The sequence below is a fragment of the Rhea americana genome, unplaced genomic scaffold, assembly GCF_003343005.1.
Source record: "Rhea americana isolate MKP2758 unplaced genomic scaffold, rheAme1 scaffold_5, whole genome shotgun sequence".
Lineage (NCBI taxonomy): Eukaryota > Metazoa > Chordata > Aves > Rheiformes > Rheidae > Rhea > Rhea americana.
The window spans coordinates 6938206-6956025 of NW_028186645.1; the positions used below are offsets into that span (position 1 = coordinate 6938206).

General features: G+C 34.9%; 1 protein-coding gene across 1 annotated transcript in view; it reads left to right on the forward strand.

Moving 5' to 3' along the window:
- TRIP11 (thyroid hormone receptor interactor 11) overlaps positions 1-17163 on the forward strand; it is a 34194-nt gene extending 17031 nt beyond the window's left edge. Inside the window, exons 12-21 of the mRNA XM_085317540.1 lie at positions 1397-1537; positions 1750-1943; positions 3313-3476; positions 3821-3924; positions 4255-4354; positions 9710-9791; positions 10615-10729; positions 11293-11418; positions 12657-12804; positions 14103-17163. Of these exons, the coding sequence (XP_085173666.1) occupies positions 1397-1537; positions 1750-1943; positions 3313-3476; positions 3821-3924; positions 4255-4354; positions 9710-9791; positions 10615-10729; positions 11293-11418; positions 12657-12804; positions 14103-14311 (1383 nt within the window). The 3' untranslated portion in view covers positions 14312-17163. The remainder of the gene's footprint in view (positions 1-1396; positions 1538-1749; positions 1944-3312; positions 3477-3820; positions 3925-4254; positions 4355-9709; positions 9792-10614; positions 10730-11292; positions 11419-12656; positions 12805-14102) is intronic.
- The last annotated feature ends 657 nt before the right edge of the window (positions 17164-17820 follow it).

Consider the following 17820-nt stretch of genomic DNA (forward strand, 5'->3'; position numbering starts at 1 on the left):
TGTCTTATTAAAAAGAAGATGTGCTATTGGTGGAAAACTTAGGATTTTTTTTTGTGCAAGTTTTACATAGGAAACTTTAAGACAGATGACAGTTGTTTTTTTCCTCTCCTGTTCCAAATAAATACGATAGAGTTACAATGAGGAAAGCTTTATTGTCTTAAAATACAGTTACGTCATGAAAAATGGCTATAAATTATCATTAGGAATTTGCGTTTTATCAGCCATGCCCATGCAAAATGTACTCATAATTTACAAATCCATGCTAGGTAGGCACTCTGTGTGGCCTGCCTGCGGCCTGCAGAGCTTTCTGCTGGCGGCTTAGGCTTTCAGTTTCACAAGCGTGGAACATGTGGCTGATACTCTTCTTGCACAAATCAGAGAACTTCCCATTACACACTATGTTGTCCACACATGTGGACACCCATGACACACACATGTTGGTCATGGAGAGCTGYGAAAAATAGTCATCTATAGTTTTGTATTTTGTGTGCATCTGTGTCAAAGATGCAGCACATATGCAAAGCAGATCAGCATAGAAGGAAGCTGTCATTTTATTGCAGTTCTACTGCTGAAAGAATTTCACTTTACTCGGTTTGATTAGTGTTTAAAAAGTTGGTTAGTGTTAAAAAAAATTGAGACTTCTGAGTATTAATGGTGAAAACAAAAGTTTATTCTTTTTCCTRTATATTCAAGAAAAATAATTACTTTCAAAACAACCCATTGAACATGATAAAAAGCAAGCTGAAAAGTTTCAAATAACTGAAAATGCATCAGTTTGTTTTGGAGGTGTGCATGCAAATTCTAGTTCACTGACATACTAAAACTTCTACCTTTATGCATTAATGTAGAGTTATACCAAATTGCACATAGATGGTAACCTTATTCATTGAAATTTGACATCTGAAAAGGTGGTGGACATTGTCCTGATTCATTGATTCTTTTGGGGTGAGATTTTTTTATTRTTATTAATATTATTGGGATTTCATTGTATGTTCAGCCTCCTTAAGCTACGACARGCTGACTTGCCTAGGGTGTTGCTTCACATGTGCATCACCTAATTAGTATCATAGAGAATAGGCTACTAACACTGAGGAAAATTTGAAATTTTCAAATATACAAGTGCCTGAAATGCAAAAGACTGATAAATATCTGTTCACTGCAATCAGTTAAGATGGTGTATTTCTTGGTATCTCTCTTTAGTGTCTTTAGGAACAACTTAATGTGTGAGTGAAATAACTCCTAAATAATATTTTTTTTTCTGAATGAGTGTTTTGTGCTGTAGGGCCTGCCCTTATTACATCAATAGCATCTTTAGAGTAAATTCTTTCGGGCAGAGTGCCTCTCCTTTGGTAAAACCATTTGTCATGTATTATATGCTTGTTTGCTTCTTCAACAGGGCAAGACAGGGGAGCTGAATCAATTGTTAAATGAAGTTAAATCAATGCAGGAGAAAGCTGTTACTTTTCAGCAAGAGAGAGACCAAGTAATGGTGGCACTCAAACAGAAGCAAATGGAGAGCAGTGCCCTGCAGAGTGAGGTACAACGCCAAGTAACTTTCCAAAAATAAAAGAAAAATGTATAAGACAATGCATAATATTTTGTTATAGGAGTGATTTTTGTTAACACTAACTTATAAAAAGCATTTATTATCGATATGTGCAATTTACTTCAGAAGAACTATTTTATTTTTGCTTACATTACTTTTATGAGAGGTGTTACTACAAGCAGCTTAAGATACGTTCTACACAGATGCAGCATTTGCGTGAGAAAGAGCATCGCCTAAATCAGGAACTGGACAGGCTGCGTAATCACCTTTTAGAAATGGAGGACTCCTACACACGTGAAGCCTTAGCTGCAGAAGACAGAGAGGCCAAACTAAGAAAGAAAGTTTTGGTTTTGGAAGAAAAACTGGCATCTTCATCTACTGCAGTGGAGAATGTCAGGTAATCTTTCCTCTGTCTAGCAGAGGCATTACATAAAAATTATGATTAGCTAGAGTAGTGCTGGTGGCTTTGTTGTGTTGAATTAGCATTCTAGAACATGCTGAGCCCTTGAGAAGAGAAAAAGATAAACTGTTGTTCTGAATCGGGAAGGTTTTTGATAAATTTGACTGAAAGAGTGTTTGTCCTTTTTTGAAGCAGCTATAGAAATCTCAGCTTTTCGACAGTGTTTAAAACCAGAAACGGCAAAGATCCCACAGCGTATCGATTTATTTGTCTGTCAAATACACTAGATAGCATGGAAGACAGRCTAAATTGACTTTTTACTGTCAAGGCTTCATCACTGTGAAAGAATCTTATACACTTGAATGTGCCTATGATGCTTCATTTACTGCTTTTGAAACAATTAGACATCCTTATTTTATACCTAATAAACAGTGCACAATGCTGTAAACATTTTTTAAACACAGCAAGATACATTGAAGTTCTCAATGGCAGCAGAATTTGGGAGACTTTMAGCTAGATTTTCAGCTAGAAAAATGAAATCTGGAGAATTAAAATTACTGAGTGCCTATGCTGGCTTTGTTCTCGTTGCTTTAAAGGAATTTTGGTTGCTTTGAGCATATGAATGCTTTTTCTATTTTATTACATTTTTCTKATTAAAACACCTGTTCATTTAGACAAAAGCATTTGCAATCTCTTTCTTTAAGTGCTGAAGATGCATTTTTGCTCATAGCAGTCTCAACAAATAGGTGTGAGATGGGCAGAAATTGTTGTAGAATATTGTGGGGAAAAAATGGAAGAGCTGAGAGAAGATTTTGTAAAAATATTCATTAGAAAGCTTCTAAATTCTTCATYAAAAATACTCATCAGTATCTTTCAACAAATAGAGCCTATTTCTCACCTGATTTGCACTATTAAAACAAACCCCTTAAAACAAAAGATTGACACAGGAGTAAATAATTATCTTTGTGTAATGGAAAGATAAATGGGATGGGTATTCGTTAGTCAGTATGGTGCAAGGTGTACTGAATTCTTGTAGATTGGCTTAAAAAGTAAAAATTTATAGAAATTAGCAAGATGTAGGTTCTATTTTTGTGTAAATATCTTTACAGTGAGCAACCCAAACAAAAATTATTTTTCTTTTGTAATGCACTCCAAGCAAAAGTGCTTCTTAATTTTTGATTTCTGAAATTACCAAACTTATTTTAAATGTGGTGGTGTCTTTTATATGGAAAATCAGAAAAATATTTGTCTTCATTTTTATAAATTGACCTAAAATTATGGTTGATCTTGCTGCAGACTTCAAGCTTTGCTGTGGTGATTTCTGTCAACTTTTTCATTAAAAAAAATGTATTTTATTTTTCTGAAGTCATCAAGCTAGTCTGCAGGTTGAGTCCTTGCAAGAACAATTAAACCTGGTTTCCAAGCAGAGAGATGAAACTGTGCTGCAGCTGACAGTCTCACAGGACCAAGTGAAACAGTATGCATTATCACTGGCCAACCTGCAGATGGTACTAGAGCAATTCCAACAGGGTAAGTTTTGTCGTGAAATACTGAAGTTAAAGATCGCAGCAAATGTTTTTCAGATGGGATAGTTAGGGTATTTTGATCCTTTTCAAATGTTTGCTATGTGGCTTTCATTTAGATGACCTGAATTTCAGAATCTTTGGTCTTTAAAAACCAAACTTTAGTAAAATTCTGACTCCATGAAAACTTATGGTCAGTATCCTATTTATGAGACTAGAACTTCACCTCTACCTTATTAAGTCTGTATATGGTAATTCTGAGGTTTTACAACTGTATATCCCTAAACACAGAGAATGAAATATTATGGACTAAGAACTCTTTTAATTTTATATTTCTTCCTAATCATTTAGAAGAAAAAGCCATGTATTCAGCAGAGCTAGAAAAACACCAAAAACAGACTTCAGAATGGAAGAAAAAAGCAGAGAAGTTAGAGGAAAAAGTTGTATCACTGCAGGTAGGCTGAGTAATACTCTCTGAAGTTGAATGCCTGTATTTTTTTATTTTTGTTTTTCTTAATACTATGTTGAGTGTTATCGTCTTRGGAACATGTGAAGTTATGTCATTGGTCTCTCTTTCTCTGGAAGGGAGAGGACTAAAAGGCAGCCAGAAAGGCAGCATTCCTTTGCTGAATGTTCATTTTCTGAGGATGTTTACAGTCCAGTTACTTTAAAGTATAAGTGATTGAAGTCTCTGCATCTGTCATGTTTGATTTATGTCATGTTGACATAGTTGCAACAGTGATCTCCCTTGCTTCTCATTTTGTCTGGTTCATGCCTTTTTTCAGGAAAGTTTAGAAGAGGCAAATGCTGCACTGGATGCAGCATCAAGACTTACTGAGCAACTTGACTTCAAAGAGGAACAGATTGAGGAGCTTAAGAAAGAAGGTAACTGCCTTTTTCCATGTCTCTTCAGAAAATTCCAGGCATCTGAGGGAACAATATAATATTCCTAGAAACCTATCAAATTTTTTTTTATAAGATAATAATATTGATAGTTTTCYTGGATTACTCTAGTTACAGCTCAGTCCTGACCTGTAATTTTTCCTGCAAAGTTTCTTCAAACCAAACGTGAAAGTTACTTCTCTGTGTCTAGTTGTACGAGAGTTGGGTGATATAAATGGACGTCACCAACAGTGCTGAGGGAATGTTAGGCTTCCCCCACCCACCCACATGGTGTTTTTTTCCTCCCAGTTTTCCCAACACTTCCAATTCTGTAATTTCCTCCTTATTTCTGTGGGTCACCATCTTTTGTTATTAYTGCAGCATGCTCTATTGCACTTTAGCTGAGCACATGGGGTAAATCTAGAGCTGGAGGAAAACTTCTGACCCATCTCTGAAATTTGCAGGGGGAGAAAGAGGCTCTCTAAAGGAGATTTGAAGGGCAGAGGTTTGCTTTGCTCTTTCTTTGCAGTTCCCCAACAGCTGTTACTTTGTTCATCATCCCATATCTGTGGGAGATTTTGGGGTGAACACCTTTTATTAGGGCTTGTCGGGGGAGGGACTTGTAGTATCATCTGTGCTGGGTGCAATGGTAACTCTTTTTGCTGTGAACATACTCAACTAATTATTGCTATTCACTTCTAAAATACAGTTAGTCTTCCTCTTGATGTACTTATGCGTACATATGTATATATAAACATATGTAAATATATCTATATCTGCCTATCTCTTTACATACACACACATTTTTAGGTAAATTTGCTTGGAATCAGATAACTAGTATGAAAAATCATTTGAAAATCCTCAAGAAGTTCAGCAAGAACTCCACAAAATTGTAATRTTGTGACTTTTACAACATAATTGAATGACTGTTTACTTAAGTACAATTTGGCATCATGGGAGTGTTCACTGAATTCACAGTCTGAATTTCCATCTGCTATATGAATGTGTGAGTAGTTACTGGGCTGTGTTTTCTTTGTTTTGTTTTTGTTTTTTTTTAATCAGATGATCTATAGTTCTCTCTCACTACAGACATTCACAGCAAAAGTTTTCAAGCACCTTGAATCAAAATTAACCTTTGCATAGGCAAATATGGCACTGTGTGGAATGGGGAGCTCTGCAGTTACAGTTAATTTTGATTGTAGAACTTTGCATATCAAAGGAGGAGAGGAGAGGAGTGTTAGTAAGTTTGAAATCTGAGAGAAAGCTGGATCCTAGTATTTTATCAAACTTTGTTATACTGGCAAGTGATTTAGTTTTCAAAAAAAATATTTAAGAACTTACTGAAAAAAAAACAGCACTTTAATGTTGTTATAGAATAAATCATAATTTTTATTGAAAAAAAGAGACCACTCTGTTTTCTCTATTTACACAAGAAAACATATCATGTCGTACTGGAAATCAGCCAAATACATTCCCAGACACAGTTTTGCTGGCCAGATCTTTTGAAGGATTTCTTCAAGCATTTTTTTTGGCAGGCAAAGTGATTTTAATGGAAAAGTATAAGATGTACCAGATGCGCTTTTCTGGATTGCCATAAATAGTTAACAAATTATTGGAGGCTGTTGTAAATGTTTGGTTTACAGCAGTCCATGCTGTATTTTGGCTTGGATCTTTTTTGTTATTCAGTCTTTTTACATATACACAAGTAAATGTTTTTTTCAACTGTTGAATCCTTTTTTAGAAGAAAATACTTCATTTTAAAAATATAGGCTGTGTAGTCACCGTGTGGATGAGTAGCTATGTAGTTGTCATTAAAAGATGATCCTCTTCAATCTGTCATTCTGTCAGAAGCAAGAGAAAATGCTTAGCAGTAACATTTCACTTTAAAAAATATCAATAAATTTATTTCAAAATTTATTATATGAACAAAAATTGAAATGGAAACTTATTGTTATCTTGCTGTGTAGAGTGTATTTAGTAGCAACAACATAAGATTTACTTGAAGCTTATTTTCAGACACTTTATGTGGAATTAGGAGTTTAACTTTCTCTTATCTTTTGCTCTATGGAAGACCCAAATAATAAATCACCTTGATTGTATGTTCTTACAAATGTTATCATTCCGTAAATATATTACATTTTCCTTCTAGTTTCAGGGTTCTTATTTAACCACTCTTACAAAATAGGCCGGTTTTAAATCTTAATGTGGATTAATTCTCCAGTGTGAGAGCAAGGAGTGTTGAAGAGCAGTCCCATTACTGGAATGGGTTTCAGTGCATATGAATGTGCTTGTTCCGAGATATGTTATGATACAGTATGTGTAATTTTGTTTGTTTCTTAACTTGCTTTGAATAAGGAGCTTAATCCTTATGCTCCTTGAATAAGAATTTTCCCAGTTTGACATGTTAATTTTTTCTGCTCCATTCTCTCTAAAATTCATATTTATGAGGTAAAATATTTATAAAGATGCAGAGTCTTTGGACTGGACACATTAGGTTGTATCTGTTCCACAGCCTAGTTTTTTTGATGTATTCCAAAACACTGAGGAAGTTGTCATGGAGGTAATAGTGTTAATTGAGAGCCGTGCTGTGTGCGTAGTTGTGGCCTGCATTTATTAAAGATGAAGAAGTTGTGTGGAAACTAGAGTGTTTTTCATATGTCCCTGATGATTTGAAAGGTATGCAAATTTATAAAAGTCACTTTTCTTCCCTTCTSTCTATCTGCTCTGAAGTAAAATAAAGCTTTTCTTAAAAAAAAAAATATATATGTATTCTAAAACATCCCATCATTCCTTCAAGGTGTTGAGATTTTCATTGTCTTACAGATTGTTTCTGAAAAGCGTACTTTTGTATTTTGTTTTTATGAAGTGAAAATATGAGTCCAAGAGATTAAATGGTAGAAAGATTAAGCTGATTGGCACTTTTTCTTTAGGATATGAAGATACCTATTCAGCCTTTCAGAGGGAGCAGTGCAAAACTCATTGTCTCTACTAATGTAACTTAGGAGTAGGATTGGTCTTCACATAGAGGGTTGATGTTYTAAGGCATCTCTTAAGTCTTTATCACACGCAAAAACTTAATTGTACTTTCATTAGGAAAAAATGACCTGGTAGGTTATATCTTGCAGAACCCAAATTTGCTGAAAATTTTCATCTTAGCTGTTGTAAGATAAAATCACCTGTTTAGCAAAAAATTCTTGTAAATATTTCTTTTCTTGTCTGAAACAGTTTTGCTGGCAGTGTTCTCTAAATCTTCTATTTGGGAAGATAAGTGAGATGAGGGGTCTTTTTTTCCTAGTGTTTTTTACTCTATACTTTTTCCAGTCTTATTTAGACCTAAAAGTCAGATACTTTTATTTAGTTTCTAATGTAGCTGGGTCTTAGAAGTTTGGATTTTGTTTCCTTACAATAGAAAAGTTGTAAAATCATTTTTGGCAAATAAAACCTTTAGGAGATGGTTTTTCCCTTTATTATGAACTTTATTTTAAAAGGATGTTTTTATGAGTTTGGGAGGTCAGAGGAAGTCTGAGTTACTGACACAGAATAATTGGGGTAACTGGCACATTCTGTATGTGAGCTAGCAAGTAATTTGTGTTAGTGAAATTTTAGAAGGGTAGAGAAATTGGTGCTGTGAAATTACTGGACAAGAATGATGAATATCAGGCCAGCACTGCCTYTTCTAATTCAATGGGCTGCTACCTTTGTATCTTCCCCATTAAACGTTCTTGTGTCATGAAGCTAAAATGTGTATGTAAGAGACAAACCATTGATCAAGGTCAGGAATTTCAGAAAGCGGGAAGGTTACAAGATTAGTGAATCTAGAATCTGAAGTGCTCTGTTACATTTCCAGTAGTTCCTATTCCAGATTTCTGGTGTGAAAAAAAGCGATTTGTGTAGTGTTAGCATTGTTGTGATATCCTAGATGAAGTGATTTCATTGCAGCCACTGCTGCATCAAAGCTTGGCRTCAGTGTGCACAAGTCAGATCTGTGTAGCATCTCTTGGCACACTTATAAAAACTCCTGATTAACTCACCGGTGATACTGGCCTCTTCAGTTAAACAGGCAGGCTGTGACACCTGACTGAAAGTGTTTGTGATTATATTCCTCTAAGTTTTCTTTTTGGAGGTTGTGACATTTCATGTCTACCATTTTAAACTGAATTTGTCTCCTTCTAAAAGCCAGGGGAGTCTTGCATGAATCTGCACTGAGCGTTCCTTAAGGAATGATGAAGCGCAGCAGCGGTTCTGGGGTGTGAGAGTGCGTTCCAGCAGTATGTTGCAAGCGTGAGGAGCAGGCTTGTGGCAGTTAGCAGGAGCAGGAAGGTGCTCAACAGAAGAGACCCACAGCAAGTGGCTGAGGTTCCTGGGCTCTCCTGGGAAACTGGAGAACCTCTGAGTGCTTAGAGGCCTTAGGAACCTGCCAGTAGACTGTGCAAAATAGCAGAGCTTAGGGAAATTTGAGATTAATATTAAAATGTAGTGTTTTAAATAGTTTATTGAGCCTGGAAATGGGATGCTGGTGTCTTAAAAGAATTTGGGCATTGGAAAGGTAAGATGGAAATGAGGAAGCATATGTTCAAGGCTCTCTTTTCAGATCAGAACGTGCTATGACGGCTGTCTTGGTCTGTTGTTACCTAAGTGTAGGTAACACTGCTGTAACCCATCTGATTGGGTACCCGTAAACAGAGCTATAGAAACTCTACCATTTCCCAGTATTTTGCAGAGTTCTAAAATAATAGTAAGTTATGGAGTCTGGACAGGCAGTATGTCTGCTTCAGGGCAGTGATGTCCTTTCTGAACTAATGGTCCATCTTGCACTTTTTTCAGTCAAGGGGAAAAATTGCACTTACAATCTGTTGAAACAGCTCTTTAAATCTTTAGTTAATGTATTTTTAAAGAAAATTCAGACTGGTATTTAGAAGATGGTCACTAACCATCCAGTTGTAACTTTCTGGAAAAGCCTTCAAGTAGGAGTATTGAGATCAGAAAACCTGGCAACATGGGGTTTGGTCAGATTATGGAAGATTGCAACTGCAGGGCTACAGACCCTGATCAGTAGCTCCTTTCCAGTTCTTAATCATCTAAGTGAAACTGAGCAGCTCATCAGTTCTGCAGTGGATTTATAGTCTGTATGGTTCTGTATTTAGCATTGAGTATTGTTCTAGAATTTTCAGATTATGAATTAAAGTAATTACTAGGTTGCTGCCTTTTATGAAATCATACTGATTTTATCAAAAATGGAGCGTAATATTTTTTAAAAATAATATTAAACATTTTTATTTTGAAASGTAAGTATGTATTAATAATGTTTTGAAACAAAGTAATCCATTTTTATTTTTGTTTGGAAATCACATTTTATAGGTGAGATCAGAAGAGAAATGCTAGAAGATGTGCAAAATAAACTAGTGAATCTTGTCAACAGCACAGAAGGAAAAGTGGAYAAGTAAGTCTTTTCTTATATTGGTGTACATTTTTGTTCTTTTTTTCCTTATCATGTGCAAAGATAAGACCATTACAGCCATAAGAGTAGTGTGGAACTGGGCTTCTGTATGTAATCTTGTAATTATACTTTGATTGCTTTGACATTTTTCCATTCTTCAGTGGTTGTAAATATTTCTTTTGACTGATAAAAACCTACATGTATATAAACTTGGACTACGAACATGTTTCTGCGATAAAATTAAATTTCAGTAGCATGCCTTCTGCAGATGGAGGGAAAAGCTATTAGTGAAAATCTGCTGTAGGGTGTGTAAGGTATGAACAGTAAGCCCTTTCCACACAGTGAGCATCACCTGGACATTGTGCATGTTTGATCTCTCTTGCTTGATCTTTTTCATCTCTCTCCCTGTAAGAATTGGAAATATAATAGGCAAATGGATTCCCTGCCCCCTTCCTTAAACGTTTATTTGGGACCATGCACAAGTACCTCTTTAAATGTTCTCCTGAATGAACATACTAAAACAAACAGTTTCCTAGTTTATAGCACTTGCATCAAGACTTGTTCAKGTACAATTTAGTTTTGATTTACTGCAGTATTTCCAGAGCTGTCCACATTGTTGCTTGCTGTGCAAGCAATGCTTTAATTTGGAGGAAAAAAAAAAACATTGAGGTTCCCTTTTAAGCTCCTTGTATTGGGCTGTTCATTTTAATTATCAAAAATGAGGAACAAGTATAGGGAACAAATGCCTCTGGGTTTAGTCATTCATACTCCTGTATCAAATGTTATGTAAAAGCAGACTGTATAACAAGCTTTCTTTATCCTTTAGACTCCTGATGAGAAATCTCTTCGTTGGACACTTTCATACTCCAAAAAATAAGCGTCCTGAAGTATTAAGGTTAATGGGAAGTATCTTGGGAATAAAAAAGGAAGAACTTGATCAGGTAATACTTTACTGAAAACCAGGTTTCTTTTTTCATCTGCAATATGCTTAAAAAAATAGAATGATTTGCTGCTAAACTAAATGTGACAGTCCATGCACTTCCTGTGTGAAAAGTATTATTTTATTCTCATCTGAATTGATTTTTATGTGGGATATGCTGATTTTAATTGAATCTTACTAAAGCTGTATTTTAATAGAATACCTGAAGATTTCATTTGGCTGAGTAATACTGATGCACAAAAAGGAAAGGATTTAACTTTGTGCTGTCGTGTATAATAGCTGAAATATGGCAATTTTATAGAAAAGCAAGCCAGTTTTACATGTGCCACTAAGTATTGTGAAGCATGTATTTTATATTTTCAAACAAAGAGTCAAGACTTTAGGCTGCTAGTTTTTCAGAGAGGCAGAGAATAAAGTTTTGCCAGTAATTAAAAGTTGGTTGTTTATCCATAGGATTATGTGTTATTCCCACATGAGTTTTTGTGGATATTAAAAAGGCAACATCATGCTCATATTTTTATCTACTGTTCTAATTCTATTTTGCTATTTTTTTTATCTTTCTAGTTGTTATCTGAAGACCAAAGAGGAGTTACCAGATGGGTGACTAGCTGGCTTGGTGGAGGAGGAGCTGGGTCAAAGAGTGTCCCTAATACACCTCTGAGACCAACTCAACAGTCCGTTTTTAACAGTGTAAGTATTAATCATGCATTCTCTATATTTGAGTGGAAAAATTGGGGAAGTTGCTTATGAATGATGGATTTTTGGTTCATCATTATGTTGAACTTAATTTACTGATGCTGCTATATTTTGTATCACTTGTTTGCTTTGTGCAATTATCTTGGCATGTTTTCTTTTTGCCAAAGATATGAATATGTAGGCATTGATTAAAATAATACAGTCTGAAATGTTGGGCTAATATCAAAAGCTAATTACTCTTCCACTGGCTGCAGAGATCACTGACTTCCTGCAGTAGGGATTTTGTCTTGCAAATAACAGTGCTAGAGATCAAATACATGTTGAATTCTGGAAGTCTTCAATAGTCAACAGTACAGAAGACCATAATATYGTATTTTGTTGATTGTGTTCCCATTTGTATTATAAAAAGCTTTCTCAGCTGCTGCAGTAAGTGCTTCTTAGATAAAGCATATAAAGTTAATATTGTAAGCTTCCCAAAGCTGCAATTCTGATCGTGATCCATGAAAGCACTTAATCTGTAGAACTTTCCATTTTGTACCCCACTAAGTAATGCACTTAGGCACTGAGGAACTGGGTAGTTTGGATTAACTTTGGGGTTTTTTTGTTCTTTGAGCTAGAAAAGTTTTGGAGAATTGACTCTTGTAAATCATCTTGAACTTGTAAGGATATGGGTTCATTTTTTTGCTCACTAAAATAATGCAGATGTTTAGGCCACTAAAGGATTGTGGTCTTAATAATTACAGATATAAAAGAAGAAAACTAATGCTTCTGTTTGTATAGCATCAGCTCTTCTAAGTAAAATGTTATGTTCTGCCACTGACACCTTAAGTAGWCCATATTTTCTTTATTCAAGATGCTTTTGTCAAATACAAGAAAGGATTTTAAAAGAAATATATGTTTTAATTAAATGTTTTGGTGGGGATGTTTTTTGCTTGAGCGTGGACACAGGAAATACAATGTCAGTTGCCACATGGGATTCTTGAAACAATCCATAATGAAACCATGGTGGAAGTATGTGTTATCTCTGAAGTTTACCTGTTAGACATATGCCATTCACTGAGAAAACAAAAACTTCACACTTTGAAAATGTTTTATTGTTGCCACGCTACTTCAAGAACTGGTACAACAAAACACTCGGAGTGTGTTAATACGTCTCTCTCTCTCTCTCTTTTTTTTTTTTTTTTTTAGCTGATGCTCTGTTGAAAAATATATTAACTGGTAATCTATTGTAGTCTTTTTCAGAATTGTTTGTGAAATTCCTTGAAACAGAGTCTTGCCCAACCCTTCCTCCACCAAAGCTCTCTGTTCACGATATGAAGCCTTTAGGAGCAGCAGGAACTGCTAAAACTAGCAGTACTCCATCCAGCAGTCAAATACAAGGTAACGTTGAAGAACTTGAAAATTCACATAGAACATAAATAAAGCAGTTTTGAAAGGGATTTAAATGGTTCTATACTTCCTCACCTGAGAATTACTGATTTGATTCTGCACTACCACCATTTTTTTCTCTTCTTTATCTGTTTAATTTATTTTAGTTTTATTTTATTTTATTTAATTTTAGTTTGCCTTTCTCTTTCCCTGCTTCCTAAACCTCTAAAACAGAAGTTTGGAATGAACATACTGCCTTGATACGGAGAGGCTTTAACAGTGCCTGTTAGATCCAAACAGATGGTCTGCAGACTTCTTCATATGGTATACTAATATACCCAGTCATGATTTTCAGCACCCTTGTTGATCAGCTTGAGTCTTATTGAGTAAAGATTACAAGTAATGACAACATTGTAGTGCCTTTCTGATATATAGAACTTCCTCACTTGGTGAGGACTGAAATGAGATAAGTACGTAGCCTAATTTGGAATCTGTTTCTAAGCTGTGCTAGAGTCTTTTTTTTTTTGGTGGTGGGGGGGGTGTGTGTTTTGTTTTTTAAGCAAAGAACATTTATGCTTAAATTACTTAGGTGAAAATTAATGATTTTGGCTTTACTCTTCCTTCTGTAAAGAGCTGTGCACTTGTTTCTGAGTAACGTAAGATCCAAATTTCAGCTTAATTGATACAGTTTGTACTTAATTTTTTATACGCCTTTAAATGTTCACCTTAATGGAGGTTGGGACTGACCCTGAGACAGCTGAGACCAGTATATCGTGGGATGGGAAGTCCACCTGAGCACTGCATTGCAGCGCATGCAAAAGGGCCCATATGTCCTCACACGGTGCTGGAGTCTACATGACATATACTTCATGCCTGATGGATGGGCAAAGTGAACTTCTGCAAAGGGAGTTGATGTTGCCTGTTGCAAGAATGTATAAAATTCCTGCATAGCCTGAACTTTCACAAAATTTTGGCTTTCCAGTAAGCACAATATGAATGCCAGGTCTTGGAAGCGCCCTGATGTTTAAGTTAGTCTTGTAACCTGTTGTCTGAAGTAAATACATAGGTTTCTATTTGGCAAAGGAAGCAGTGGTAGATGAGATCCAAAATGAGAAAAGGTAGGGAGATTGAAAGTCTGAGTGTCTTCAGTCCAGTGCAAGAAGATTGAATTTTCATATTGCAAAACTAAAAATTGTAGATTTGTTTTATCACAAATATTCTGAAACTGAATAGACTTGTATTTTATAACAAGCTATTATTGTGTGTGTATCTATCTATATATATGTGTGTGTGTATTTTTAATATTTCAGATTCTGCAGTCTCAGGAAGCAGCAGAAGACCAGATACAAATCCATTTCTAGCACCTCGATCTGCAGCAGTGCCTCTTATAACACCTGCTAGTAATTCTGGACATTTGCTTATGAAACCAATTTCTGATGCTTTACCTACTTTTACACCACTGCCAGTGTCCCCTGATGCTAGTGCTGGTGCTGTACTAAAAGACCTCCTAAAACAATAGATGATTTTGAAGCCAATATGATGACATTAGCACTTTAAGAAAAACAAAAACACTAGTTGTATATAATATACCACAAAGAGGCCTTTTTGTAAAAAGTTGTGTACTTGTTTGCAATTGTACTTTTTTTTGATTATGAACTAAACCAATGCTTTGGAAACTCTGATTGCATGAATAACTGCCATCTTTGTAGCAGGTATTCATTTTGGTTGTGGGTTAGATTTTTCCTCCCCCTACTTTAAAATTTATCTTGTTGGTAGAGCTGCAAGACAAACTGAAGATTTATAAACCTTAGTATTACTCCACATTGTTTCAATTATGCATGGGAAACATTAACTCTTTGATGTTGAGGTTTGTTTTTCCATTAAAGCGATTAGCTGTTAGCAGTAGTCCCTCAAGAAACATGATTGCAAAAATATATATATATAATTTCCAGCCAAAGTTGATCTTATTTGATATGTTAAAATAATGGTACAAATTCTAAGGAATGAGGCAGTGAACGTATGAAAGTATAACTACTGAGTAACTGCAGTTTTCCAATATAGAATTTGTTACAGCTACTTAATTTAAGATGTGATCAATCCTGTAAATAAGAGACATTTTGGAGSAGTTTGAGGCATGTTAATCTCTAGAATTTGATTTTTTTTAAAAAGAAAATACTTTGTTTTTTCCCTCCAGCATAATAGCTGTTTTAAGTAATCAAACCCACCAGCACCAAAGAGTTAACTGTCAGAATGTGTTTCATTTTCTACAAATGTCCATGTGGTGCATAGTCATCAGTGGAGAATTAGCAAAAGATATGTTTGCTTGTATACAGATAGTGTAATGTAATGCATCTAAGATGTATATTTAAAAGTTTTTATCTTGTAGGATTTTGTAGATTCAAATATAGGCTTAAAGTTTGACCATATGTATAGAACTTATAAGTAAGAGAAATGATTACTTACCCAAATGTGTAAATAGGTCTTTGTAAGACCAAGACCGAAGTCAATTTTTCTGTAAATTTTGCTGTGATAAATTGTACACTTTATGTGGCAGAAAAAGGATTAAGTTGCATACTAAAAGATAAAATTCATCTTACAGAAATAGTGAATCTGGGATAAAATGTCTTCGTTTGAAAAAGCGTCTAAACCTTTTTATATGCCATCCCTTGTTTAGTCAGTGTTAAAAGATAACTATTGTGGAAGTTCTATATTAGAACTGTCAGCTTTTACTTTTCATTTCATTAAGATCCTAGATTATGTTGTAAGAGTTTTATCTAAATAAAATTAATCACTGAAACTTGTACAGAATCTACCAAAATAATACAACAAATCTTTGCATTTATTTATGTAGAGATCAAATAGTGAAAATCTCTTGTTGCCTTGAAATCTACCAAAGTTTATTTTAATTGCTTTGTTCATCTTGAGTCTATTTTCTCCAATATGTTAATATTTCATGGAAACTTTATGCAGATTTGAAATCTGATTGGCCATATTGAAATATGAATTTTCTCTCCTTCTTTCCTCCATTATAGACAAAACAATTTGTCTTTTTGATTTCTGAAATGGTAGCAGGCATATGTGGTACACCAAAGCAAATGCTACACTAAATACTAAATGTAATAAGAATTTAAGATAACCTCTTCTGAGACTGCRTTACTTAGGTATTTCAGATACACATCTTCATCTGACCTACTGAAACAGAATGGTACCTTTTTTTCCTGTAACACATAAAGATGACTGAAATCAGATGGCGTTTGTGCAGTCTGTCGTGTTTTTGAAGTAATGTCTATCTTTAGAATATGCAGTTGCTTCAAAATAAAATTGCCTTTTGGTGAGCTGAAGCACAAAATTTTTACTTTCTAAAACCTGTGGCTTACCTGTTATAAACTACAAATGGGTTCATGCTGATCACCATCCCCTGAATATACTAACTATATTTGAAGGGATTTGTATAATCCCTTYGTGCATTTTTTCTTCCTTTAATTACATAGAACTTAATACCTACATGTTTCTCTTTCAGGAAGCTTTATAAAATCCAGTAAGTAAAGCATGATGGGACCGCTTGTTCCAGAATGCTGTAAATCAGCTCCATTATACAGTAAGTTATGAGAGTTAGACTGCACTTAGGCGTGTGTGTGTGTGTGTGTGTGTGTGTGCGCTTGAGTTTTTGAGGGGGAAATCTAAAGAGAAACAAAAGTTTTCCAGAATTTTAGAGTTCCTAATAGAGCTACTTCTGAGAGAAGAAGAAAATCTTCTATAAAAGCAGTATAAGAAATTTCAGTCTTTAAATCCTAGGAGGTATTTGGAACTGCAGAGAAAATACCATGGCTTAGAGGTTCCTATTCTTATTCCCCGGCTGCATTGGTGGGTTTTGTTCCTTTGTTAGGAATCAGATGTGTTCTATGTTCCAGCCAGTGCTTTCCCACTGAAAAAACATAGAATTTTATTGCCTTGATTCTCTTCTTTTTTTAGACTGTTTCACAGACTATTATAATTTACCCTCAAGATTGTTTTATTGAAAGATTAGTGGAAATATTTTTTGCCCTCCCTCTTAAATTCTGCGTTACCACTTAATGCAATTGTGCTTTCCCCTTATACTTGAAAGGAGCAGGAGCGCATGGTCCTCCTAGCTTTGGTTTAGCAGATGTTTCTTGAGGTAATGTAGCAGGATTCTAGTAAGGAATGGATTTGCAAACTTGGGATAAAGGAAGAAGCATTAGGACGTTCTGTTCTTCTCCGTGGATTCTCTCACTTTCTGTTCTTTGCTCATCCTCCATTATAAGCAAATTGAAGGAAGTAACTGGTTGCTTTTCGTAACTTCCTGTAGATGAATGTAATTTTCTTAAATTAAAATCTCTTGCATTAAACCAATTACAGTTGTACAGCTTTATATTTGTCACGTGGTAAAAAGGTTGTTTCTGCGCTGGTCATCACCAAACTCAGTGGCAGTTCCTGAATCTGAATTTCTTTATTCCTCCTTATTCATGTTCTTGATGGATGKTTTGCCTTAATAATAATACTAACACAGGCTACCTGGAAAATAAATACAGAGTAGTGACTGTTTAAGCTGAAGGAGCAGAATGGAAGATGCCTGCCTTGTAAGTGTTTCACATTATTACATACCTCCTGAGAGCTTTGATTTTAAATCTTGATGTCTTGTTAGTCCTGTTTTTCACAACATTACTGCCACATTATCATCATATAAAAGTTAAAGACTAATTCTTTTAACTTCTTTAAACAAGCATGTAAATTTGGCCTTTTCTCCCAAACAGTTCTAATATGGGAGGAGATCTAACTAGAATAAAGTTTTACTGTTTTTAGGTCATTGACTTGAAGAAAAAATATTAACATGTTTAGTATGGAGAAACTTTAATAAAATATGAAAATATCAGTACTAACAGCTTCATGCATTCTTTCAAATAGAAGAGTCTTTGTTTTATCTGTACATGCAAACCAAAGTAGTCTTTGTGTCAATACACTTTTTGTCAAAGACTTAAACAACAAAGAAACCCATATGTATGTATGTAT